Here is a 26,803-nt window from a genome sequence, read left to right as displayed (position 1 = left end):
CAAATATTAAAATAGTTTTTGAGTCTAGTACAATTAAGTAATAGAAGTGATGTATTAACTACCGTTATCATTAGTTTAAAGGGGAAGTAATATTGAGTACATAGTGATGTTATCACATTTAGTCAAAGCGGCAAATACCAACAATACTACTTATAATTTTAATTGTTTTTATAAAAATATCTGTTCATTCTTCGCAATAGTTCTGTTTGTTTTTACGAAAAGTATGCTTCGCTCATAAGTTTGGGAAAATGTTAATATTCGCTTAAATATAAGCAACTCGAGGATAGGGTAAAGTTTCACAACATAATACAAAATAAACTTAAACCCTTTTAAATACCAAACAATTAAAGAATGTAGCAATCTGAGTCATGTTCAGTCATCGTCAGTAAGGAAATAATGAGCAGCAGTGTTTGATACAATCAGTATCCGTGTTTTTGCATAATTTTGAAACTGAAACTGCCAACATTGCATAAACTATTTGGTGTATAGCGACTGTTCATTACACGTTTACTACAACCGAGGCACAATTAAATGCTGAATTAATTAATTAAACTTAGATTTCACGTTTGTAAACATGTTAGTTTATCCAAGTAAATCCAAATCTAAAAGAAATAATACAACACGTGTATAAAAGAATCACTAGGCAATATACTCAAAGTAAACAATTCAAGTACAGTAAGTAGTCTGCACTAGGTTGAGATGCTAGACTATTGCGAAAGATTAATGAACACCGAGCTCACATCAACAGTGGAACCTGTAGTGAACAGTAGACTGGCGGTGTAAGCAGTGGGTACAGGAGACAAGGTGGTGTTACCGTGGCTTCATCATCATCTCCGAGAACGCCACGTGGCTGATGTTACCCCAAGCCATGTTCGCACTGTTGAGGTAACTGGTGCCACAGTCATGCGGGTACCACCAACCGCCTGCAGTACCAGAGCCACACCCGTACTCGTCTCGGTCATAGGTTGAAAAGATGTAACCGTCACTAGATCTCAAGCAATCTCCTGTAAACACACAAACACAGACAATTGTATACTATCAGACACACAAAGTCCTAAGCACAAATATATTATCACTACAAAACATCTATAGAAACTTTTATTCTTAAATTGTTATTTCTGTGTTGTTCATCATAACAAAGCCAAACACAGCGCAACACAAATACAAAGTTTTTTTTTTTTTAATTTCTAATGATGCTTAACCCAACATATCATCAAGAACATTAGAGTGAAGAAAACAGTTTTTAAACAGAAGAATGCCTCAGCTAAAATATGTAAAAATGAATGAGTATAACTAACTCTCCCCAGTGGGACCCCGGGGTATGCTTGCCAAGCGAGAATTGTAAGAACAGGGTCCCTTCCATCCAGCTACGCGTGTCGTAAGGGGCGACTAAGGTGGACACCTCAGCTAGAGGTAAAATAGGTTGTGGTAGGGCTAACAACCCCACCATGTAAAAAAAAAGCCTGCTACAGAAACTAAAACCAGAGAACTCGTCACAGATGGCGGAGGTAATGAAGCACACCAGGAGACTGGACTTATGAAGGATGACAGCCAAACCCGAGAGGGAGCTGGCGCCCCGACAGTGGATTTACTGAAGCCGAGGCATAAGTTGAGGGTGGGGTGCCGGAACGTCCAGACCTTGTACCAGACTAGCAGGATGCTCCAACTAGTCAAGGAGTTTGACAACTGCAACTTGGACATCCTGGAAGTCAATGCGGTCAGATGGACCGGCACGGGAAAGAGGAAACTAGCGACAGGACATACCATCGTGTTCTCAGGACGATCAGACGCTCAGCACTCTGAAGGAGTGGCACTTCTTCTCAACAAGAAAACTGAAAAGGCACTGCTGGAATATATATATATATCCACATTATGGACTCAGGCGTTTGAGAGCAAGATTCCATTCAAAGTACACCAAGCTGACAGTGATAGCTTCCTATGCACCAACAGAAGACTCCGAGGCAGAAGACAAGGATACTTTTATGATCAGCATGTCATGGGCAAGCATGGAATTGGAACCATCAATGAGAACGGAGAGAGACTGGCAGACTTTTGTGAAGAAAACAACCTATTGATTGGAAGCACACTCTTCCAACACAAAGACATCCACAAGGCAACGTGGACATCACCAGATGGGATCACAAAGAACCAGATAAACCATGTCATCATCAACCGAAGATGAGGAGCTCACTTCAAGATGTTAGAGCCTACAGAGGAGCAGACATTGCCAATGACCACACTCTCTCAGTTTCCCTGAAGCAGAGAGTGGACTCCGGCAAACTGAAAGATCCAGCCACCCAACGGGCCTTTGCCATGGAAGTAAAGAACAGGTTCCAGGCACTAGCAGACCAACAAAAGATGACCTTAAATGACTTCAATCAAGTCGGACATGAAACAGGAGAGAAAATACTGGGCTTCCAACGGTCTCTCTGCTTGTCTCTTTCTTTTCATGCTTCATTTTAATTGCTAATATTTCTGGAGCTGATATTTATTGCCAAGTGTAACAAATGTACAAAGACATCAACCAAATAATGGCTTTCAAACCAAAGGGTACACACTAATCTCTTACTTAGAATATGCTTTATAGTCTGCACACTAAATTCTTACTTAGCATAAGCTAAATAGTGTGTACACACTAATCTCTTACTTTGCGTATACTAAATGAGAGTGACATATATAGCAAAGGTATTGTTGATGTCACATGTGCTAGTTCTAAACGTTTGTACCACAGAAGATGTCTGTATACACAGTATAAGAACACGTGGTGTGTCAGCAGCATGAATAATGTGATACTAAAGAAAAATATTGTGTTTATTGTTTATTGCAATTACGCAATTAATTTGTATCAACATGCCAAACATTTCTTGGATGTTCTTGTATGTGTTCTGTTGTTGTATTGATGTTGGAGAGTTTTAAACCACACTTATCAGCCATGGGGGTCTTAAGCTGTCGCTTCCACACCCGACGTTTTACATCACGTGACAACACGAGCCCTCCGTCACCTAACTTGAGGAAACTAGAGACAGATATCAGAATTTCTAATTCCACCACCACCCAAGCCAAAGGCGAAAGGTCCCACTGCTCTGTAGGTCAAAGTGTGAAAAACACAGCGCGGCAAGATGAAAGGTTTTTTTTCCATATGTTAGAACGGTACTGGTGAGGCATTGTGGGACTGGCACAGGTCAACGGTCATGACTTGGGGAGACAACAAACGACATGGGACATAATCTCAGCTACAGTGGAGAGGATACCAGAGAAAGAGATACATCGTGGTCATCCTCGTAATAAAGATATTGTAGCTGTCATTACCCAACTACTGCAAATGACTCGCTATTCCCATTGTCCTGTAATCTCTCAAAACAGACAAATTTCAGGACACAAACAAAAAAAAATAAGTTTTCTAAAATCTAAATGCCAAACAAATGAAGTTCACAATACTGATAAAATATTCGCCACCTGTCATGACGAAATGAGTCTTAAGTCGCACAGAGCAGTCTGGTACTCCAGGCCCCGGATGGTGATTCCAGTCAACTGTGTGCAGTCTGACTCTTACTGAAAATTTTGCCACTTCTCCTAGTTTTCCGGTATGTCAGCCATGCAGTTTTCTTGATTTTGTTCTAATTTCCCTGCTTATTTTTAGCACACTAATAGATAATGTTTGAGTATTCTGCTGTTTCTGTGAGTGTGCATGCTGAGTAGATCGCAGTAACAGTTGTCTTCCATTTCTGTTTATTTTGCTAACAGGTCAAGGTTCTAAAAGCATGCACATATTCACATCTACGTACCTTTTATTACCTGAAATGGTGTACCGTGCGGTATTTTATCATCATGCAAAATTTAGCACAGTGTCAACAATTAAAAGTATCCGATGCAAAGGAAACACATGGGTTTGCTGAAAATCTTTGAACCCGCTTTTCTCAATAAGGCGACCACCGTACTTCCACGCTTCTAATATTTATAACTAAAATTTAGGACTAGAAGAATAACTTTTTATCAAATAAAGAGGCTAAACCCTGTACACTTCGAAAATATCCAATTTGTAAAATCTCATATTTCTGACTTGACTCATTTCGTCGTGGCGGGTGACATTGCACAATCAATAATTTGCATGCAGTCAAAGCCTGACAGACTCAAAACATATTAAAACAACACAATGACTAAAGCTCACTGAACATGATTGTACATAATTAAATTACTCTTTAAACAAGTCTGGTCAGGACTTTACAATACAGCCCTGAAGAAAACGGTCAGAAGCTCCTAAAAACGCACACAAAAAAAAAATATCCCAGACAAGAAAGAAACCCGCGGAAATCTTTTTTTTCCTGATCATTACACTTGTTTTTTCAAGTTACATCAAAGGAAACGCACGCGATAGGAGGCGCTGTCACCCACGCACACATGCACGCAAACCTACACACTCACAAATGTAGTGATCCACTTATTTCTTAACCAGCCAGACAAAGACAGCCTGCCAGCTAACCTGTTAAGTGTTAAGTGGTCACGTACGTACCTGCGTTACCCAAGTATTCGCTGTTCAACAGGTTGAGTTTGTACCTCTCAGGACGGCCCACAACGAATGCAGCGTACTCCGCCCAGTAACGTTTTCCATACGTATCCTTGAGGTCCACTCTCAAGCGCCCCCCTTCACCCGTCAGTCCGGAAATCGTGGACAGGCCTGAGACAAGACATGACGATGATCTCATGTTAACAGATAAGTCCAGCAGTGAAATATTTGTGTTGATCTTGCTCAAGAGTTCTCATGAACCACAGAAGTCTCGCTGGTCATTACCTGTCCTATGATGTTATAAAAATGTTAACATTATCACTAGACTTTAGATGATAAAAAGGAAAGTCACAAACATATTGAGTTTTTAGTGTTGTCGTGCTATTACTACTAATAATAAAGTGTATTCTCCATGTAAGCACGAGGTCAATGCGCTGTATACAAAAAATAACAAACAAACCTACAGTCAACCATACAGAAACATTAGGATAAGCATCAGAAAGCATACATTAACATAACACCTCATTGTACAACAGATAACACCAGCACTGGAAGAAAAATTAATTAGCTGGTAGAACTGTACTCCTGAATTGAAAATATATTTCTGAAAGAGAAAGGTTTAAAGGAAGTATTTGAAGGCTTCGGATGTTGGCACAAGGCGAGGATAGGGAGAACATGTCAAGCAGTGTGGCCTGAAAAGGAGAAGGAGAGTTTGCCGGTCTAGTGTATGACACAAAGAAGACAGCAACACAGACTAGGGTGGTAAGGTGTCACTACACACACACAGACTAGGGTGGTAAGGTGTCACTACACACACACAGACTAGGGTGGTAAGGTGTCACTATACACACACACACTAGGGTGGTAAGGTGTTAACACACACAGACTAGGGTGGTCACTACACACACATACAGACTAGGGTGGTAAGGTGTCACTACACACACACACAGACTAGGGTGGTAAGGTGTTAACACACACAGACTAGGGTGGTAAGGTGTCAATACAGACATACACAAACACATGCGAACTGAGAAACATAGAGTTTTATTTACACACAAAGCGATATGTCTTTAAAATAGTATGAAACTAAGATCATAACACAGACACAGGTGGTTATAAGACCATTTTCACATACTAGATGTAGACAATATAGATAAATAGATTGCTTGAAGGACATTTACACCCTATATCCTTATTCACAACAAAACAAAATTATAGACTGTAATACAACTGCACAAACTGTTTAGGTACTGTGCATTAATAAAGTTCTGAACCTATCCACACCACGCAATCAGACAATCCTACAGAAAACAAACAAAAAAGAAAAAATATATATAACAAAACAAAATAAAACAAAACAAAAACAAACCACACGATACGCCGCAGGGATGTATTTTCCTAGCAACCTTCGTGTTTCTTTCTTTTTGAGACTTTGGCAACTTAGACACTACAGGATCATCAGCCATCCATTCATTCCATTGCTAGTATCATCATAATCACAGCAAACAAAGCATGCAAAGGAAATAGTACACAAAATAGTGAGCAATATGTATCGTACAACAACAAATATAATAGAACAACAGAAACAGCAACCTTTGTATTTAGCTGTATACATCACACAAACAACACAATGAAACAGAATACTGATTACAGCCTGACTTTGAATGTAAAAACAAATGTTGAGGTTACAAGTATGCAGGAGGAGGGAGTAATGCAAGAGAATGAAAGAGATATGTCCAATATCTTACCCAGCCAAAAATCTCCAGAGAGGTCACCAAAACCGGATTCATATGCCGTCCAGTTCCGGTTGAACTCAACTGAGTAGTCGTGACGTCTCTGGAACACCTGCACATCACACAAGTTCACAGGTCGTTACTATGGTACCAAAGTGCAGCATGCTCGACAGGATTCAACACTAATTACAGTTTAATGAGATGACAAAGGATGAGTCGTAATTGACAAAATATAACAGCTTACAACTTTTATTAGCTGTGATCATGATTATAATGTCAACACTTCACGGTTTACGATAAACTCTGTGAACGTGGTTAAATAGTATATAGTGACAGTCATGTGAATATAATGTACAGTTCCCTGGCTGTAAATGTGTGGCATCAAGTGGCTGAGATCAGTTATATGGGACATAATAAAAGCATAACAAATGCCTCATGCACGCCGCGCGATTACAAAATAGCATTTTTTTCAACTTCCTTATCAAACCTACAGTTTCTGATCATGAAGAGCAGGATGGATGCAAGAGATAAAGGATGAGACTACAAATAACGACCACATGCACACCGAAACACTAAATGTAGGCCTGTCTAGAACCACCTTCAACCCACGGAGTCTACCAGCGAGATAGACAAACAGTTGGAAACAGAAGCATACTATCCTGTTTTGTGTTGAAAATGTCGAAAAATATCAAATAAAAATTATTAGTTGATACTATGAGCTGTATGTGACTGGGTATAAGTGGTGTGCAGGACAGATGCTACCTGAGTCACACACACTGACAAACACGACCACACTTACCAGCCAGCCGCCGCCGCCAGACTCCATATCGCACCACACTTTTATACGTTCATTACTGAATAGATAAATGGTGTAGACACCACTCTTGGCATTTTTGTCCTGCCAGTCTTCACATTTCCCTATTTTTACACAAACAAATCATTCCGCTCGTAAGGAACTGTTATAAAAGGCGCAGTGGAACTTCGTACATTGACGGTATCAATCGAGGACAAGTACGGTAATAATCATGACAACTTTAATAGATACTAATACAATAGTCAAGGAAAAGACTGAGTCCCTCGGGCAAACTGTTTATATGTGCATGCAGTACACAGTTCAGACTGCTCTGATAGGAGACAGTCCTACTTGTTGATCACCGGTAACACTGGGCATCCCATAATTCTAGCTCTATGTCTACAAAAATCTAACTGCCATGTGTACATATTCTTATTTCTCCGCTGCTTTAATGTCACTTCTGCCTCCTCATCTTCAAGGCCACTTCCTCCTCGAACCTTTACATTCAGTTTTTTTCACAAGTAATAAAGTGACAGTTAGTAACGACTTTCACGTCGTCTCGACAACAAAGATATGGAGTAGTGGCATCTGCAATAATCTTCATCGATACATTCCCCTCTGTGGTGCACTAGTGTATTAGGCATTAAACCAATGTATCTTAGGTTAATTGCCATCTTACAAATATTAGAAAGGAAGACAACCGTTAGCTCGTGCACATGAATAAACATTGAATGCTACACTTTTTAAATCCGAAATATTATGTAAAAATTGAGATGACAGTTGTTGGATGAAAATAATTACTTTCAACAACTTACTAGAGTATCTTTACTGTAAGAAAAAGACAAACTGACGGTATACAACATATAGGGACAAGGTGAGTACTACTCATAATTCTACTGCTTCTAACTTACATGTCATATCACATTTGTTCATGGCTTCATTGAACTTTAAGCCTGAATGACACTTGCATCTCCCTGAGAAACAGTCGCTGTTTGGGTCTGGACAATCGATCCCACTGTTACACAGTAAGTTGTACCAGGTACGGTGTGAGGCGAATGTGGACTTGCAGGATCTCTGGTAGTGTTTCCAGCCTTTACTCGTCTTAGGATACCAGTGTGAGGGAGACTCACGAGCTGTCACATTATGAAGCCGACAGAGACCTCCATGGGCTGGCACGGGAGGAAGAGAGAAATAACTGAACATGAAGCAAAACATTTTACACAAAGAAGACTGAAAGCAAGTTATCTGAACATTTCCCGAAAGGTCATCCAATTACTTAAAGGTTTTCAGCAAAAGGAGCAGTACGTAGTTGTATATTTGTAATTCTGTACTTTTGTTGCTAGGAGCGTGCCTGTCACACACTAGTTTTACAATAATTATAAAGCTGGTTTTTTTCTTCTATTCCTGCTGTACTCCACCAGTTTTGTCATTGCATAGTCGTGATGCTAGAGTCCTGGGTTTCTTTTTCTCAGTGTCCACAGCGGCAGGGCGTGCTGAGGAGGTCGAGACACTTATCTACGACTAGCGATGAGAATACATTTTCCCACTGTAGAGGGCCGGTATTCCGGCGCTTGTTAGGTTTTGGCGGAAGTGCCTCAGCAGCAACAGATTTTTTATATTTTTATTTAAAATATTAAGATACGTATCCGTCCCCCATGGCAGGCATAATAAGGCGAGCTTGTATATCAGCCTTAGTATTGCAAGCTAAAGATCATCAGTGAGGACGCTGTTAGAGAAAGAGTCGGCGGGGATGTAGAGGACCGGTAGTCCGGCACTTGTTAGGTTTTGGCGGAAGTGCTGACGCATGCGAGAAAGGTGCTGATGCATGCGATCGCAAAGTTTACCCCGTCCCCGAGTTAGTATATGAGGGCAGAGCTGAGACGAAACGGGCAGAAGAGACGTCGGCTGAACAGAGAGAGTGCAGACAAGTGACAGTAGGTGACAGCCGGACTTTTAGCGCCTCTGGCGATGTGACACAGCCGTGGCCATTGTACAAGCAGGTGTAATAAAGGTTCGCACACCCGCTGACAGTTCCTGCCTTTTGGTTGAGCAAGGACTGTTGTCATCACCATACAACCCCCCACCACTCGGTTACACCAAAAATGTGTAATTTCCTTAATAGCGTTCTCTTTATAAATATGACATAAGTGTGACAAGTTACACACTATCCAAGTTCTATATATTTCTAGATCGTTGTATTTAAGTTAAAGACTTTAAGTAGTTAGGATACTTAATTCTAGTTTACATAAACCACTTTTCATTCAATGTTCATAAGGGAACAACTATATGCAAGGAGTGCCAAGATAGACAAACGTTAGTTCAAGATGAATTAAGTAAGAATAAATAATAATAAATGTGTGATTTGCATAGCTCATAACGCTCCTAAGTAGCGTGATCTTAGCGATTGACAGAAAAAGGAGACACGGACAGCAAAGGAACAGAATGATGAAGATGACTGATGACTCATAAAAACAGATGTACGAAACGAAAGGAGAAATCAGAGAACAAGAACTACAAGTGTCGGTAGTCAGCAGAGGAGCACGAGGAGGGAAGAAGTAATAAACGGAAAAAGGTGTAGAAAGGAGTGGTTGAAAAAAAACAAGCATGATGTGGACTGTGTTAGTATTGCTCAAGGATGAGGTGTGTCTGCAGTGCAAATTGAAAAGATTCAATGATGAATAAGTGCGCAAATAAGTAGAATAGAAGAGTTGCATTGTTTAGCTGCACGCGAAGTAAACATTCAGTGACCTGAAGAAGTCAAAGTCATTGTGTGTATGGGCTTAGTGCCACAAACTGTGCAGGTAGCAATTTATATTAGCAGCGGTTCATACCATTGTTATTTATTTCTTTATGCACTTGCAAATGTTTGAACATCATTTCAGGCCACTACACCAAAGAAAACAAGTTGATTGGTGGACGATTGATATATTCTTCCATTTCTTACTTTTATTCGGTCATAATTAAAGTGTAAGCCTCTAGTAAATACAGGAGTTTTTCTCTTTATGTGAGGTGTAGTACATTCACACTCCACTGCAGTAGTAACTCAAAAGTCATGTGTTCAGTGTGATTTTACCTTTACATTTTCTTCCTAAAGAAAGCAAACAACTATCAAAAGTTACTTAGCACATGAGCTTTGTTATAATTCATGCAATTTCACACACTTTGTTTTATCACGACTAAATATTATTAACACTTTGCTTAAAAAATGTTTGTAGATTATGGCGCGTTAAGTATACTCTGAAACTGTTTTTCATAGTATTTATTATGTAGGCGTCTAGAAATGGTAAAAATATATAGAGATTAAATACTTCAACATTGTTGCAATTTTTTACAGGATTTCCGCTGATTTTCATGATAAAGCGCTATTAATAGAACAGAGCAGAACACGTGAAGCAGACTTTAGCAGTTCTAGTGTACACAGTAACCTTCCATCTCTAAGATCATGTTAGTATACCAATGTTTCAAGGCTTTTTCCCCATACACACCTTTGAAATCAAAGGTGAGGCAACGATTGTCAGCCAGGCACCTGCCCTTGCAGACATCCACACTGACTCCATCCGAGCTAGCAAGGTGGTTTCCACGTAGAGCGCTGTCTGGATACTCAGTAAAGTTGCTCTGCAACTCGCTTGTGCTGCATGCTAATATAAACAACTGTGGTAAACAATTATTTACATAGTTTTTAAGTTAAAGTTCATTGTTCCACATTTTGACACATTTCGAAAAACATCCACAACCAAGTAAATAAATTTCTAACTTTTTTTCGAGCCACGTGTTTCCTTTCATTTTTTTCTGCCTTTCATTCAGTCTATCTAAATGCGGCCATATTGTTTTACAATTTATTTCTTTAAAAATGTGATAATCATATAAAAGCTCTTTCGTCCCTAACTTTAACAAGCCGAGAACAAAGTCGAGTTTCATGCGGTCAAGAATACCACACAGAACCATTTTCTACTCACTGCTAGTACACGTATCGTTTGTGGTGTAGTAGTACCCGGGGTCACACCGACACTGGTGTTTGTAGCACACGACGTGGGGCGCATCGCAGTCCTTGTCTGTCCCGCACCTTGTATTGTGCCAGGTCTTTAGCACGCCTACAAGACAGTCAAACTTGTGACCGCTGGTAACACTAGCCACAAACAATTCTAGCTCTATGTCCACACAAATCTGACTGCCATGTGTACATATTCTTATTCCTCCTCCTTAATGTCCCTTCTGCCTCCTCATCTTCAAGGCCACTTCCTCCTCTAACTTTTACATTCAGTTTTTTTTCTCAAGTAGTTAAGTGACAGTAATGACTTTCACGTCGTCTCGACAACAAAGATATGTGGTAGTGGCAGCTGCAATGTTTTTAAGTGATACATCCCCCTTTGTGGTGCACCAGTACATTAACCATTAAACCAATGTATCTTAGGTTAATCGCTATCTTACAATTATTAGAAAGGAAGAAAACCGTTAGCTCGTGGACAAGAATAAACACTGAATGCTAAACTTTTTTTAATCCGAAATATTATGTACACATTGAGATGACAGTTGTTTGATGTAAATAATTACTTTAAACAACTTACTAGAGTATCTTGACTGTAAGAAACAAACTGACGGTATACAACGTTTGGGGACAAGATGAGAACTACTCATAATTCTGCTACTTCTCACTTACTTGTAACAACACATTTCTTCATGGCATCATTGAACTTAAAGCCTGAATGACAGAAGCATCTCCCTGACAAGCAGTCGCTGTTCGGGTCTGGACAATCGATCCCACTGTTACACAGTAAGTTGTACCATGTACGGTTTGAGGCAAAAGTAGACTTGCATGATCTCTGGTAGTGGGTCCAGCTTTTACTCGTGTTAGGATACCAGTGTGAAAGAGACTCATGAGCTGTCACATTATGAAGCCGACAGAGACCTCCATGGGCTGGCACAAGAGGTAGAGATATATAAGTGAACATGATGCAAAACATTTTAATAAAGAAGAATGAAAGGAAGTTATCTGAACATTTCCCGAAAGGTTATTCTATTCCTTAAAGCAGCGGTTCTCAACCTGTGGGGCGCGACCCCCTGGGGGGTCGCGACGTGCCTACAAGGGGGTCGCGAAGGTGGTCTTTTTTTAAAAGTTTCTGATACCGGTATTAGTGAAATTAGCTTAGATTGTGTAACCGAGTGGTGAGGGCGATCAAACTCCAAATCACTTCTCCCTACTCAAGTACACTCTCTCGGCATGCAGTGACTTCTCACTTCCAAAACTCAAAACACAATCCCCCTCTAAACAATTAAGCCTCCAATCTCCCTCCTCTCGCCTTTTGCCCTCTCTCTCCCCCAATCTCTCATCGCCGACTCCCCTCTCCCTCTCCAGTCACACCTCTCTCTCTCTCTTTTTAAACATCTAAAAGGCAGGCATTCAGGAAACGTCCATCATTCACACCCTTTCACCCTCGCACGTGCTCAGTCCTAGTACTCTAAGTCCCTGACAGAAGGCCATGACCAGACATTGCGGGGTGGGGGCTTAAGAACGACCGATGGCTGCTGCTAATGACATATTTATTGGACATATTTGAGAAGCTGAACGTTGTGAATACTTCTGTGCAAGGGAAAGACACCACCATATTACAAACAACTGACAAGATGAATGCTTTCGTCCGAAAAATTTCGTTGTGGACGCAAAAGATACGCCAAGAAAATATTTTTGATATGTTTCCGTGCTTGTGTAAGTGCAAGGCTGACTTTAACTTGAATCTTGATCAGGTGAAGAATGTAATTATTGCCCATCTAAACGGACTGCAAGAAAGGTTTCAGCATTACTTTGCTGAAATTGATGTGACTAAATACGATTGGATTCGTAATCCATTTCTGGCTGATCCTAGCACAAGCGGGTTGTCCACGCAAGAAGAAGAGCAGCTCATCAACCTTTCGAGTGACCAATCCCTGAAAATGGTCTTCCAAACAACACCAGTGCCAACATTCTGGATTAGCATCAACGGTGAATATCCTCTCCTTTCTGAGAAAGCAATGAAAGTTCTTCTGCCATTTTCAACTTCGTATATGTGTGAGCAAGGATTTTCAGCATTGGCAGCACTGAAGTCTCAATACAGAAATCGTGTGGACGCAGAGGCTGAGCTGCGAATAGCAGTGGGTACGAACATCGCACACAGGTTCGCTTCTCTATGCAACAGCAAGCAGGCTCAACCTTCTCATTAATCAAAGTCAGTGTCTAATAAAACTAATAAAATAATATTTATTAGCACCGCAGAATTTGCTTTAGTAAAATTTCATTAACAGTTATACTTCTTGCAGATACGAACTTTGTTCTTCCGTTGTTGATTTCCTCGACGCGGCGTTCGAGGTTAGCTAAGGCTCCCCCCCCCCCCCGCTCTTCCACCGACCTAGCTGGCTAAGGGGGTCGCGGACGTACCGGTGTTCGTCAGGGGGGTCGCCACAAGTAAAAGGTTGAGAACCGCTGCCTTAAAGGTTTTCAGCAATAGGCGCGGTACGTAGTTGTATATTTGTAATTCTGTACTTTTGTTGCTAGGAGCGTGCCTGTCACACACTAGTTTTACAATAATTATAAAGCTTGTTTTTTCTTCCATTCCTGCTGTACTCCACCAGTTTTGTCATTGAATAGTCCTGATGCTAGAGTCCTGGTGTCTTTTTCTCAGTGTCCACAGCTGCAGGGCGTGCTGAGGAGGTCTGGACACTTATCAAAGATTAGCGATGAGACACACATTCCCACAAATGACAGTGTAGTTTCCTAAATAGCATTGCCTTTAGAATATGAGATAAGTGTGACAAGTTACACACTATCCAAGTTCTATATATTTCTAGATCGTTGTATTTGAGTTAAAGTCTTTAAAGCAGTTAGGATACTTGTTTCTAGTTTACATAAACCACTTTTCATTCAATGTTCATGCAAGAACAACTATATGCATGGAGTGCCAAGATAGATATAGTTGAAGATGGCATTAGAAAGCATAACTAATAATAAATGTGTGATTTGCATAGCTCATATTCACGTACCTAAGTAGCGTGGTCTTAGCGATTGACAGAAGGAGACACGGACAGTAAAGGAACAGAATGATGAAGATGACTGATGACTCATAAAAAAAAATGTACGAAACGAAAGGGAAATCAGACAACAACAAGAAAGAGTGTCGGGATTCAGCAGAAGTCGAGTAGGCAAGAAGCAATAAACGGAAGAAAGTGGAGAAAGGAGTGGTTGAAAATAGACAAGCATGATGTGGACTGTGTTAGTAGTGCTCAAGGATGAGGTGTGTCTGCAGTGCAAATAGCGCTTTCTCGGGATAGTAAAAATAGATTGTGACGTCACGCAGCAGAGCATCATGGGATTGTTTTCCATACAAACACTGCACGTTGTTCTGTGTATTCTACGCTACGGCGACTGACAAAAAGCGACATTTTTGCTATTAATCTCTGAAACAATGCTGAAAACTGGAGGAACCAAACACTGCTGTTGGGGTTTATGTAAATCGGACTCCAGATATCCAGAGCGATTACCGGGGGAGACGTTTTTTATTCCATTTCCAAAGCCTGGTAAGAACAGTGACAAAATGACCCAGTGGGAAAGACAACGGCAAGTTAAAGACTGAGAAAGCAAAGCGCTGGCAGTTTTTATGTGGGCGATATGATTTCCAAAATGTGGAGAAAATAACCAGGAGCACATATATCTGCTCTCTGCATTTTCTTGGTGGAAAAGGCCCAACATCTGAGAGCGACGAACCAATATTAGCGACGCTTACAGACGAGGAAACACAAAAGCGACAGGGAGGTAACAGGAAGGCTCCAGTGCAACGTGGAGACCAAACTGCACATTATCAACGTGAACGTGGGAGAAAAAAGCTTCGCAAAGAAAACTCATCATTTCAGATCAGAATCCACATAACAAAGTGACAACATAACATTTGAAGACGCAGGCTGAGAGTGCATCTGCTGAATGTAAGTCGGCTAGCCCAAACCACAAAGCTACACAAACATCTTATGATCAGTACATGCTTGGAGCTAAAAGCGAAACTATGATCATGAGAAACGCTGCTGCAGTGAAAAATGATCGAAGTGAACCTGAAGTTACCAACAGGATGGACCCAAGCTTTGTTTTTAAAGACAGGAAGAATACAAAGTTTTTAGTTGGACTATTTCCCCGAGCAGTTTGACGTTTTGTACACATTTCGTACGTCTTTCTCCGTTAAAACCACCGCCTTCATTTGCATTTTTCCAATTTGAAACTGTATTTTTTACACGCTCACGTTTTGTTTTTTTGGAACAATAAACTGCACACCAACGCACTCGCTACAAACGCTAGTGTAGTACATGCGGGGAATATATTTGTCTGTTTTGCATTCCCAGAAGCCCTTGCGCGGCTAGATTGTGACGTCATCTGTGGAAAGCGCCATTGAAAAGATTCAATGATGGACAGGTGCGGAAGTAGAATAGAAGAGTTGCATTGTTTAGCTGCACACGAAGTAAACATTCCGTGACCTTAAGAAGTCAAAGTAAGTCATTGTGTGCAGGGCTGAGTACCACAAACTGTGCAGCAGGTAGCAATTTATATTGGCATCGGTTCATACCATCGTTCTTTATTTCTTTATGCACTTGCAAATGTTTTAACATCATTTTAGGCAAGTACATTAAAGAAAACAAGTTGATTGGTGGACAACTGAGTTATTCTTCCATTTCTTACTTTTATTTAGTCATTATTAAAGTGGAAGTCTCTAGTAAATACAGGAGTTTATCTCTTTATGTGAGGTGTAGTACATTCACACTCCACTGCAGTAGTACCTCAATAGTCGTGGGTTCAGTGTGATTTTACCTTTACACCTTCTTCCTAAAGAAAGCAAACAACTATCAAAAGTTATTTAGCACATGAGCTTTGATATAATTCATGCAATTTCACACACTTTGTTTTATCACAACTAAATCTATTATTAAACTTTTGCTTAAAAAAAAAGAAATGGCGGGTTAAGTATACTCTGCAACTGTTTTTCATAGTATTTATTATGTAGGCCCTTAGAAATAGTAAAAATATATAGAAACTAAATATTTAAACATTCTTGCAATTTTTTACAGGATTTCCGCTGATTTTCATGATAAAGCGCTATTAATGGAACAGAGCAGAACACGTGAAGCAGACTTTATGCAGTTCCAGAGTACACAGTAACCTTCCATCTCTAAGATCATGTTAGTATACCAGTGTTTCAAGGCTTTTTCCCCATACACACCTTTGAAATCAAAGGTGAGGCAACGATTGTCAGCCTGGCACCTGCCCTTGCAGTCTTCCACACTGACTCCATCCGAGCTAGCAAGGTGGTTTCCACGTATAGCGCTGTCTGGATACTCTGTAAAACTGTCCTGCAACTCGCCTCTGCTGCATGCTAATATAAACAACTGTGGTAAGCAATTATTTACATACCTTTTAAGTTCAAGTTAATTGTTCTACATTTTGACACATTTCGAAAAACATCCACAACCAAGTAAACGAATTTCTAATTTTTTTCGACCCACGTGTTTCCTTTCATTTTTTCTGCCTTTCATTCAGTCTATCTAAATGCGCTATACCGTTTTACAATTTATTTCTTTAATAATGCGCTAATCATATATAAGATCTTCCGTCCCTAACTGTAACAAGCGGAGAACAAAGTCGAGTTTCTTCGGTCAAGCATACCACACAGAACCATTGTCTACTCACTGCTAGTACACGTATCGTTTGTGGTGTAGTAGTACCCGGGGTCACACCGACACTGGTGTTTGTAGCACACGACGTGGGGCGCATCGCAGTCGTCGTCTGTCCCGCAGCTTGTATTGTGCCAGGTCTTTATCATGCCTACAAGACAGTCAAACTTGTGACCGCTGGTAACACTAGCTACAAACAATTCTAGCTCTATGTCCACAAAAATCTGACTGCCATGTGTACATATTCTTATTCCTCCTCCTTAATGTCCCTCTGCCTCCTCATCTTTATAGCCAGTTTTGTTTATGAAGTTATAAAGTGACAGTTAGTAACGACTTTCACGTCGACTCGACAACAAAGATATGGGGTAGTGGCAGCTGCAATGTTCTTCATCGATACATTACCCTCTGTGGTGCACTAGTGTATTAAGCATTAAACCAATGTATCTTAGGTTAATTGCTATCTTACAATTATTAGAAAGGAAGACAACCGTTAGCTCGTGCACATGAATAAACATTGAATGCTACACTTTTTAAATCCAAAATATTAGAAAAAACATTGATCTGACAGTTGTTTGATGAACATAATTATTTTAAATAACTTACGAGGGTATCTTGACTGAAAGAAACAGACAAACTGACAGTATACAACGTTTGGGGACAAGATGAGTACTACTCATAATTCTACTGCTTCTCACTTACTTGTAACAACACATTTCTTCATGGCTTCATTATAGTTGAAGCCTAATTGACAGAAGCATCTGCCTGACAAGCAATCGCTGTTCGGGTCTGGACAGTTGATCCTGCTATTACACAGTAAGTTGTACCAGTTATCGGCTGAGGCAAAAGTAGAGTTGCAGGATCTCTGGTAGTGTGTCCAGCCTGTACTCGTCTTAGGAGACCAGTCTGAGGGAGCGTCACGAGCGGTGACATTATGAAACCGACATTGACCTCCAGTGGCTGGCAGAGCAGTGAAAGAGAGAGAGAGACATACCTGAGCATGTTGCAAAACATTTTGAACAAGGAAGGCTAAAAGCAAGTTATCTGAACTTTTCCCGAAAGGTTATTCTATTAATGAAACGTTCTCAGGAGAATGCGCGGTACGTAGTTGTATACTTGTAATTATTTACTGTTGTTTTGCGAGGAGCGTGCCTGTCACACACTAGTTTTACAATAAGTATAAAGCGGGTTTGCTGTACTCCACCAGTTTTGTCAGTCCACAGTTCCTGATGCTAGAGTCCTGGATGTCTTTTTCTCAGAATTCGGAGCTGCAGGGCGTGCTGAAGAGGTCTAAGCACTTATCTATGATTACGATGAGAATACATTTTCCCACAAATGGCAGTGTATTTTCACAGATCGCATTCTCTTTATAAATATGAGATGTGAGATCAGATATCCACTCTCCAAGTTCTATATATTTCTAGATCGTTGTATTTGAACTTAAGACTTTAAAAAAGTCACGATACTTCTTTCTGATTTACATAAATCACTTGTCATTCAATGTTTATGCAGGTACAATTGTATTCATGGAGTGCCAAGACAGATAAACATAAGTTGCACGAAAGGTGAATGAACAATCAATAATAATAAATGTGTGTTTGCATAGCTCACACTCCCGCTTCAAAGTAGCGTGGTCTTAGCGATTGACAGAAGAAGACACGGACAACAAAGGAATAGAAGGATGAACACGAATGATGAATCATAAAAACAAATGTACGAAACGCAAGAAGTCAGAGAACAAGAGCTAAGAGTGTCGGTATTTAGCAGAGGAGGACGAGGAGGGAAAAAGTAAAAAAGGTAAAAGTGGAGAAAAGAGTGGTTGAAAAAAGGACAAGCATGATGTGGATTGTCTTAGTATTGCTCAAGGATGAGGTGTGTCTTCAGTGTAAACTGAAAAGATTCAATGATGGATAGGTACGCATAGCAGTAGAATAAAAGAGTTCAAAGAGCTATCAAAAGTTAATTACCACATGAGCGATTATATAAGTCCATGCAATTTCACTCACTTTGTTTTATCACAACTAAATGTATTAAGTACCTTTTGCATTCAAAAAATGTTTGTAGATTATGGGGCGTTAAGTATGCTCTGAAAATGTTTTTTTTTTTTTTGTATTCATGCAGGTATCTACAAATGGTACAAATATACAGTCTAAATATTTCAACGTTGTTCCCATTTTTTATGTGGTTTTCGTTGATTTTCATGATAAAGTTCTATTAATAGAACACAGGGCAGCACACGTGAAGCAGGCTTTAGCAGTTCTAGAGTACACAGTCACCTGCCATCTCTAAGATAATGTTAGTATACCAATGTTTCAAGGCTTTTTCCCATACAAACCTTTGAAATCAAAGGTGAGACAACGACTAAGGGTCTGGCACCTGCACTTGCAGTATTCCAGACTGATTCCATTAATGCGGTCAAGGTGGTTTCCACGTATAGCGCTGTCTGGATACTCTGTAAAGTTGCTCTGCAACTTGCTTGTGCTGCATGCTAATATAAACAACTGTGGTAAGCAATTATTTACATACTTTTTAAGTTAAAGTTACTTGTTCTATTCTTTGACGCATTTCGAACAACATGCATAATCAAGTCAATTCCTAATCTTTTTTTTAGCCCACGGGGTTTTTGTCTTATTTTTTCTTCTTTTTAATCAGTCTGTCTAAATGCGGCTACATTGTTTTACACTTTATTTCTTTAAGAATGCGATAATCATATATAAGCTCCTCCGTCCCTAACTTTAACAAGCCGAGAACAAAATCAAGTTTGTTGAGGTCAAGCACACCACACAGATCCATTTTCTACTCACTGCTAGTACACGTATCGTTTGTGGTGTAGTAGTACCCGGGGTCACACCGACACTGGTGTTTGTAGCACACGGCGTGGAGCGCATCGCAGTCGTCGTCTGTCTCGCAGCTTTTATTGTGCCACTTGCTTAGCTCGCCTACAAGACAGTCACACTTGCTGACCGGCGTTAACACTAGCCACAAATAATTCTTGCTCTATGTCTACGAGTACCTGACTGCCATGTGTACATATTCTTATTCCTCCTCCTTAATTTCACTTCTGCCTCCTCGTTTTTATAGCCACTTTCTCCTCTAACTTTTACATTCAGTTTTTTTCTCAAGTAATAAAGTGACAGTTAGTAACGACTTTCACGTCGACTCGACAACAAAGATATGGAGTAGTGGCAGCTGCAATGTTCTTCATCGATACATTACCCTCTGTGGTGCACTAGTGTATTAACCCTTAAACCAATGTATCTTAGGTTAATTGCCATCTTACAATTATTAGAAAGGAAGAAAACCGTTAGCTCACGCACATGAATAAACAATCATTGCTACACTTTTTAAATCCGAAATATTAGAAAAACATTGATCTGACAGTTGTTTGATGAAAATAATTATTTTAAATAATTTACTAGAGTATCTTGACTGTAAGAAACAGACAAACTGACAGTATACAACGTTTGGGGACAAGGTGAGTACTACTCATAATTCTACTGCTTCTCACTTACTTGTAACACACTTCTTCATGGCTTCATTATAGTTGAAGCCTAATTGACAGAAGCATCTGCCTGACAAGCAATCGCTGTTCGGGTCTGGACAGTTGATCCTGCCATTACACAGTAAGTTGTACCAGTTATCGTCTGAGGCAAAAGTGGACTTGCAGGATCTCTGGTAGTGTGTCCAGCCTTTACTCGTCTTAGGAGACCAGTCTGAGGGAGCGTCACGAGCGGTGACATTATGAAACCGACATTGACCTCCAGTGGCTGGCACAGCAGAGAAAGAGAGAGAGAGACATAACTGAACATGATGCAAAACATTTTGAACAAGGTTGGCTAAAAGCAAATTATCTGAACTTTTCCCGAAAGGTTATTCTATTAATGAAACGTTTTCAGCAGAATGCGCGGTACGTAGTTGTATACTTGTAATTCTTTACTGTTGTCTTGCGAGGAGCGTGCCTGTCACACACTAGTTTTACAATAATTATAAAGCGGGTTTGCTGTACTCCACCAGTTTTAACAGTCCATAGTCCTGATGCTAGAGTCCTGGATGTCTTTATTATACAGAGACTAAATATTTCAACGTTGTTCCCATTTTTTACGTGGTTTCCGTTGATTTTTATGATAAAGTTCTATTAATAGAACACAGGGCAGCACATGTGAAGCAGACTTTAGCAGTTCTAGAGTACACAGTCACCTGCCATCTCTAAGATAATTTTAGTCTACTATCATACAAACCTTTGAAATCAAAGGTGAGGCAAAGCATGTCTTTCTGGCACCTGCCCTTGCAGTATTCCAGTCTCATTCCATTCATGCGATCAAGGTGGTTTCCACGTATAGCGCTGTCTGGATACTCTGTAAAGGTGTTCTGCAACTCGCCTCTGCTGCATGCTAATATAAACAACTGTGGTAAGCAATTATTTACATACTTTTTAAGTTTAAGTTAATTGTTCTATATTTTGACGCATTTCGAAATGCATCCATAATCAAGTTAAAAAAATTTCTAATTTTATTTTTCGGTCCACGTGTTATCATTCATTCATTCTTACTTTTTTTCAGTCTAACTAAATTCGGCTATATTGTTTTACAATTTATTCCTTTAAGAATGCGAAAATCATATAAAAGCTCTTCCTTCCTTAACTGTAACAAGCCGAGAACAAAGTCGAGTTTCTTGCGGTCAAGCATACCACACAGAACCATTGTCTACTCACTGCTAGTGCACGTATCGTTTGTGGTGTAGTAGTACCCGGGGTCACACCGACACAGGTGTTCATAGCATACGGCAAGTGGCTGATTGCAATCGTCGTCTGTCCTGCAGTTTGTATTGTGCCATGTCTTTATCTCGCAGTCTTTCCCTTGGCATCTAGAATTTGTACTTTTTAAAATTATTAATAATTCATTTTTATTATTTTTTTTTTACTTTAACACCCCCCACTCCCCCCAAAAAAACTAGGACTTCCTCAGATCCATGATTGTAAAACCTTAGGAATTTTTAGACCATAAATTTTTTAAATTATTGTCTTATTAGGGATGTATGTTCCTTTTACAATAATGTTTAATATTTTAACTCCTCTTTCACAATAAAAGACCATATGCTATATTGATATTGACATTGTATAATACATAGCTGTTTCACTTCTGCATTTCTTTTAGAGCTTGTCAGGAGTCTCAGAAGCATGGCGATTAGTCAATAAACCTTAACTGCATCAAAGAGGGTTAAGTTCAAGTCATAAAAGCAATATATAACAGGAACCTAGTACTGTTTGATAACAAAATAGAGAATAGTTTTATACGACAGTATACGTACGCCAAAGGTGACCCACATCAAATATGTGTGTGTGTGTTTTTTCTTGGAGATCATCATGGATGAAACCATCCAAGGCCATCACAATTCCATTTCCGTTAGGAAGCCTGATTTGCAGCAGACGCTTTGCGTGCTACTGATATCAGTCAATAACAAAGATCTTACCATCATACAGACAGTTTGAACACACACAATGGAGACTAGCACGGTAAAGCAGACATCTAGATGACCGGGATGCCGCTTGAAGAGTTAGGAAGCTTTAAGTATTTAGACGCCACCTTCTACAGCTACACCAAAGGTATCCGCAACAACAGAAGCGGAAATGGTTGGTCTGGTGCACTCATAAAATTAGGTTTAATACTAAAATCTCTACAAGTCCCTTGTAGTACCAACCTTGCATTACAGATGTGCAACATGTACTCTGCTTGCCGATAAGGAGAGGAGAATATGAGAACATATGGCTGAGAGGACTACTGGTGAATTTGTACAGGGAACATACAAATAATGACTTGGTACGAATCTTGGTTGCAGCACTCGTAGGACAGCAGGAAGCTCTTCTTGCAATAGTCAAGTCACGTGAGCTGGTGAGGTCTGGCCACGTGACCCGACACGACTTTTTGTCAAAATCTGTCCTTCAAGGTACCTTAGAGGGGGTCGATGCCAGTGTTGTCAGAGAAAGAACTGACTCACGAACATCAAACAGAAAGACCGGGCGCTCCGGGAAGTGAAGCAAGCAGTGTGAGACAATAGACTATGGTGAAACATGTCACTAAAAGAACAATTCTTATTTTAATATTTGTCATTATTTACATATTATTTAGACGACTGACAAACGATCACGTGTTTCATTTTGTTAATGATTGTTAAGCCTTTTGCATGTATTGTAAGCCAAAAGTCAAGAAGAGTCAACACGTTTTACCTTCCTGTATCCTTCGCCAGGACACGAGACACGCACAGAAGAAATAACAAGAAGCGCAGCATTTGTATCCACCTGTTAAGCACAGGCAAGAACGAGAAGTTTCGTGAGTCTTTCTCATATAATATTTCTAAATCATATTAATTTAAATCAGCAAAATATTTTCTACTTAAAATATTTTTAAAAATTCATAATAAAATATTTGGCAAATATCATTCACAGAAACATACACAAATGGAAGCGATCACAAAGCTTTAGACCAGGGATGCACAACCTACGGCCCGCGGGCCATATCCGGCCCGCGACGCGGTGCCATCCGGCCCGCGAAACTTCTGCCCACAGTGCAGGAAATCGGCATGTTAGTAATAAAAGAAGACCTTAAAAAACGAAAAATAAAAGGAAGAATAAGTATTTATCCCCAAGTAGGGGCATCTCTCAATCTTTTTTTTCGATGGACGAACATTTCGATTCAGTGCTCCGCCTTGGTGTCTCTACGATGAGGCCGGACATTCAGAAGTTGGTTTCGGGAAAAGAACTTCAAATATCCCACTAATTACTACATAATTAATGGAAAGTACAACTTGTTTCTAATAAAAAATGGTGTCTGCTCTATTTTTTTTTTCCTTTTTGTATTTTTGCGGTGAAGTGGCCCGCGATATAGCTGTCCGAATTGGATATGGCCCGCAGGCCGAAAAAGGTTGGGCATCACTGCTTTAGACTAAAACTAGGTTAGTGCGTCTGGCATGCATGAACACATAAAGTACAATAGACACAGTGTCAAAGGTGTCAACAAATAGCAATCAACAAAGGTATGTAGGAAAAACAGCCTATCCAAGAGATAGCAAGACAGCAGGATGAGCATCTCCGACTGCATCAATACAGTAGTAACAGTTGCCATCTCCACACCTGACAGTCTACACGGAATATTGAAAGCAGTGTGTGTCAGTCTTTGCAAGCACCTTTCTCTCGGCGACTGTTTCGAGCGTTAAGAAACTGTCAACAGCGGGCTAAGATGGCGTCTTAGATAACCGATTATTTTATCTAACTTTGATTAGTACAATGTGAATTATGCCGAAATTATTACTCTTTCATTTCTTGGTTTTTTACGGTTCCTTTCACTAAGTTATTTTGCTGTGAGAAAAGAGATTTGTGTAGTTGTTATTTTGAATATTGAAGAGAGGTCTTCCTATTAATGTGAGTTCGCTCGTAGGGGAATAAGAAATTGGAGAATATGAAGTGAGGCTTCATGTGTGGATAACTTGCTGGCGGCCTCTTGTAACTATTTCCATTTGCTCAGGTAACAGGCGACCTTTGACGGGGATATGCCGTGTACATGTACTAACCGAACTTAATATGGGAGAAGCTTCGTGACAGAAATAACTTACCTTTACTTAAAATACACAGTGATATAAATATCTCACCCATAGTCAAACATAAAATGACAAAAATGTCTTTAAGTCCACCATAGAGTTTCTAAAATAAATCCTCTTCAGATAAAACCCGGAGACTAAGTAAATTCACCTTGAGATCGAAGAGATAGTTACTAAAATAACTCACTTTTACATCAAAACAATGTGAGTAAAATAATTAAGCTGCAGATTAAACACTCATGATTAAAATAACTCACCCGGAGATGGTCTTTGCAAGAATGCTGTTAGTGGCAGGATGTCCCGAGGAAAGCAGCGTCTGAGACGAGGAGAGGTTGACGACTGCTGGTAGTCTGCACGTGTCGAGAGGGAGATATATACCAGGAGAGAGTGAAGAACCAGCGACAGCAGCGATGCTCACATCAGCATCACACATACATGAAGTACAGGAACGACAGCAGCGATGCTCGCAACATGAGAGTGCAAGCCCCTCCCACCACACATACATGAAGTACAGGAGGCTCCAATGCATGAAGCTCACGTGTCAACAGGTCTGTGAGGTCAGGCAGCGAGCAAGGTGTCAACAGACAACAGGGCCGGCATCCCACCACCACGTGCAATGGGCAGCGTGACAAGAATTCACTCACATACCACAGACGTGGACGACAGTGAAAAACTCATCACCGGAGAACATAATGGACTGGGCAACCTACCTACAGAAAATACAGGAGTGAATTCCCTGTTTTCCACGTACTGACCACTAAATCACACAAACAAACACACAAACACACACGTCATGAAGCCTTGACACAGACACACAAACATGATCTTGAATACACGTCTTACATCCCCGCAACACCCAAGGTACGGAGACATATATATATAGAAGCACTCACACAAATGTATAAAAACACATTTCCTCCCTCAGTTACTCTTTCTCTCTCACACACACAAACACAGAAAGACAGGGTACAATTTAAGGATATGAGAATGTCGTCCAAGTGTCTGAGACACAGAGCTCTGCCCTGGCAGCTAGCTGTGGGTGAGGATCTAGAACCATCTCATGAAACTCATCCTTACTTGACATTTACACAATGGTTATGGTGTTGTTGTGTAGCCAGGTATATCAGGTGTAAAACAAAAAACTGTGCAGCAGCTTAGTATAACATTTATTAGGTATTTACAGACATTGCTTGTGTACACATCTTATTTACTCTTTTTATTGATATTTATATTGTTATCACAGTAGGAGCCATGTTGAAAATAATGAACATGCAGGACAACCTACGTTGGTTATTTTTTTTTTTTGACGTTAAATTAATATTCATTCTATCGTTCACACCAAACCTTACATAAATACTTCATTTGTCATTTTTAACATGAATTTGCTGGTACATGTACAGGTGCATGACTTGTCCGTGTCAACAAGTCTTTGAGGTCAGGCAGCGAGCAAGGTGTCAACAGACAACAGGGCCGACATCCCACCACCAATTGCACTGGGCAGCGTGACAAGAATTCACTCACATACCTCACAGATGCATGACTTGTCGGTGTCAACAAGTCTTTGAGGTCAGGCAGCGAGCCAAGTGTCAACAGACAACAGCACAGACAACATCAGACCACCACGTGAGGTCAAAGTGCACTGGGCAGCGTGACAAGAATTCACTCACATACTGCATGTATTGCATCGTCTTCTCCAGACCACTGAGTGATGATACACACTGAATGACTAAAATAACACACACACAAACACACTGAAAACATAGAAAGCTGGAAGCTGGAAGTTCAAAGAAAACCTTACTGTCAGTAGCAGCTGGTGAAGATTCTGCTGGTGTAAACTCAGAATATGTGATTGAGGCCCCTAGAAAAAAAAAAAAAAAAACCAATGAAAGTGTATTTAAGTGTACACACAATGCGATTACATCTTTTACTTGTGCACACACAAAGTTTACAAAAAGGTACTTCTAATTCTCTGAACATATTACTTTGAAACTCAAAAGTAAACAAAAAGGTACTTCTAATTCTCTGAACATATTAATTTGAAACTCAAGTGTAACCTTACTGTTAATAGCAGTAAATGGTCCTGGCTGTGCTGGAGAATCTACAGACCAAACACGTCTAACAGAAGACAAAGTTTGCGCATAACTGATCCCACAGGTCTTGGTGGTGCTGGTGGGGGGAATACAAAGTGTGTACTGCTTTCACAGCCAGGGCTCCTAAAACAAGCAATTTTGGTATCAAATCACCAGAAAGGTCTTATGCACACTTATCTTTAATTATTTAATTTCTAAAGTTTCAAATACTAAATTTCTTTTAAACATTCTATGATGTACTATATTCAACTCATCATTAGTGCATTAGAAAAAATTTTAAAATTGTTTAACAAAGGAGTAATCAAATGAGCACACACAGAGAAAATAACTTACACATGCTTTTAATTATCTTCTGGTAGGTGAAAATAATTCCAGTTGGGCCTGGCTTTTTTGTGTTTTAGACCAGGTGAAGTCTACT

At 40.0% G+C, this 26,803-nt stretch overlaps 1 protein-coding gene across 2 annotated transcripts; it reads right to left on the bottom strand.

The window, feature by feature from the left end:
- Positions 1-27: 27 nt before the first annotated feature.
- Positions 28-26,803, bottom strand: LOC112556883 (tenascin-like). Of its 2 annotated transcripts, none has more exons than XM_025226302.1 (21): positions 26,719-26,803; positions 26,355-26,508; positions 26,094-26,153; positions 24,553-25,005; positions 22,929-23,000; positions 21,417-21,568; positions 20,944-21,096; positions 20,218-20,472; positions 19,510-19,644; positions 19,041-19,193; positions 17,408-17,665; positions 16,725-16,859; positions 16,258-16,410; positions 11,688-11,945; positions 10,987-11,121; positions 10,516-10,668; positions 7,942-8,199; positions 7,037-7,155; positions 6,253-6,349; positions 4,511-4,675; positions 28-1,004 (listed from the first exon to the last, which is right to left on the bottom strand). In XM_025226302.1, exons 4-21 carry the CDS (start codon positions 24,822-24,824, stop codon positions 811-813), a joined length of 3,117 nt encoding a protein of 1,038 aa, XP_025082087.1. In that variant the 5' UTR covers positions 24,825-25,005; positions 26,094-26,153; positions 26,355-26,508; positions 26,719-26,803; the 3' UTR covers positions 28-810. The 2 variants fall into 2 exon arrangements, with proteins under 2 accessions (XP_025082087.1, XP_025082088.1); XM_025226303.1 differs by having other exon boundaries at positions 24,553-24,645.

Source organism: Pomacea canaliculata, linkage group LG2 (assembly GCF_003073045.1).
Source record: "Pomacea canaliculata isolate SZHN2017 linkage group LG2, ASM307304v1, whole genome shotgun sequence".
In the NCBI taxonomy this organism is placed as follows: domain Eukaryota; kingdom Metazoa; phylum Mollusca; class Gastropoda; order Architaenioglossa; family Ampullariidae; genus Pomacea; species Pomacea canaliculata.
The sequence above is the reverse complement of the archived record's forward strand: the minus strand, read 5'-3'. Positions and strand labels throughout refer to the sequence as shown.

What these genes read in the sequence shown, in the direction of transcription:
- LOC112556883 (XM_025226302.1), bottom strand. Translation starts at nt 24,824, where the DNA reads ATGCATTGGAGCCTCCTGTACTTCATGTATGTGTGGTGGGAGGGGCTT. An exon ending in CCTCACCTTTGATTTCAAAG is followed by an intron (nt 20,473 to 20,943) that starts GTTTGTATGATA and finishes CTGCTGTGCCAG; the next exon opens with CCACTGGAGGTCAATGTCGG. An exon ending in TCTCACCTTTGATTTCAAAG is followed by an intron (nt 17,666 to 19,040) that starts GTTTGTATGGGA and finishes CTGCTCTGCCAG; the next exon opens with CCACTGGAGGTCAATGTCGG.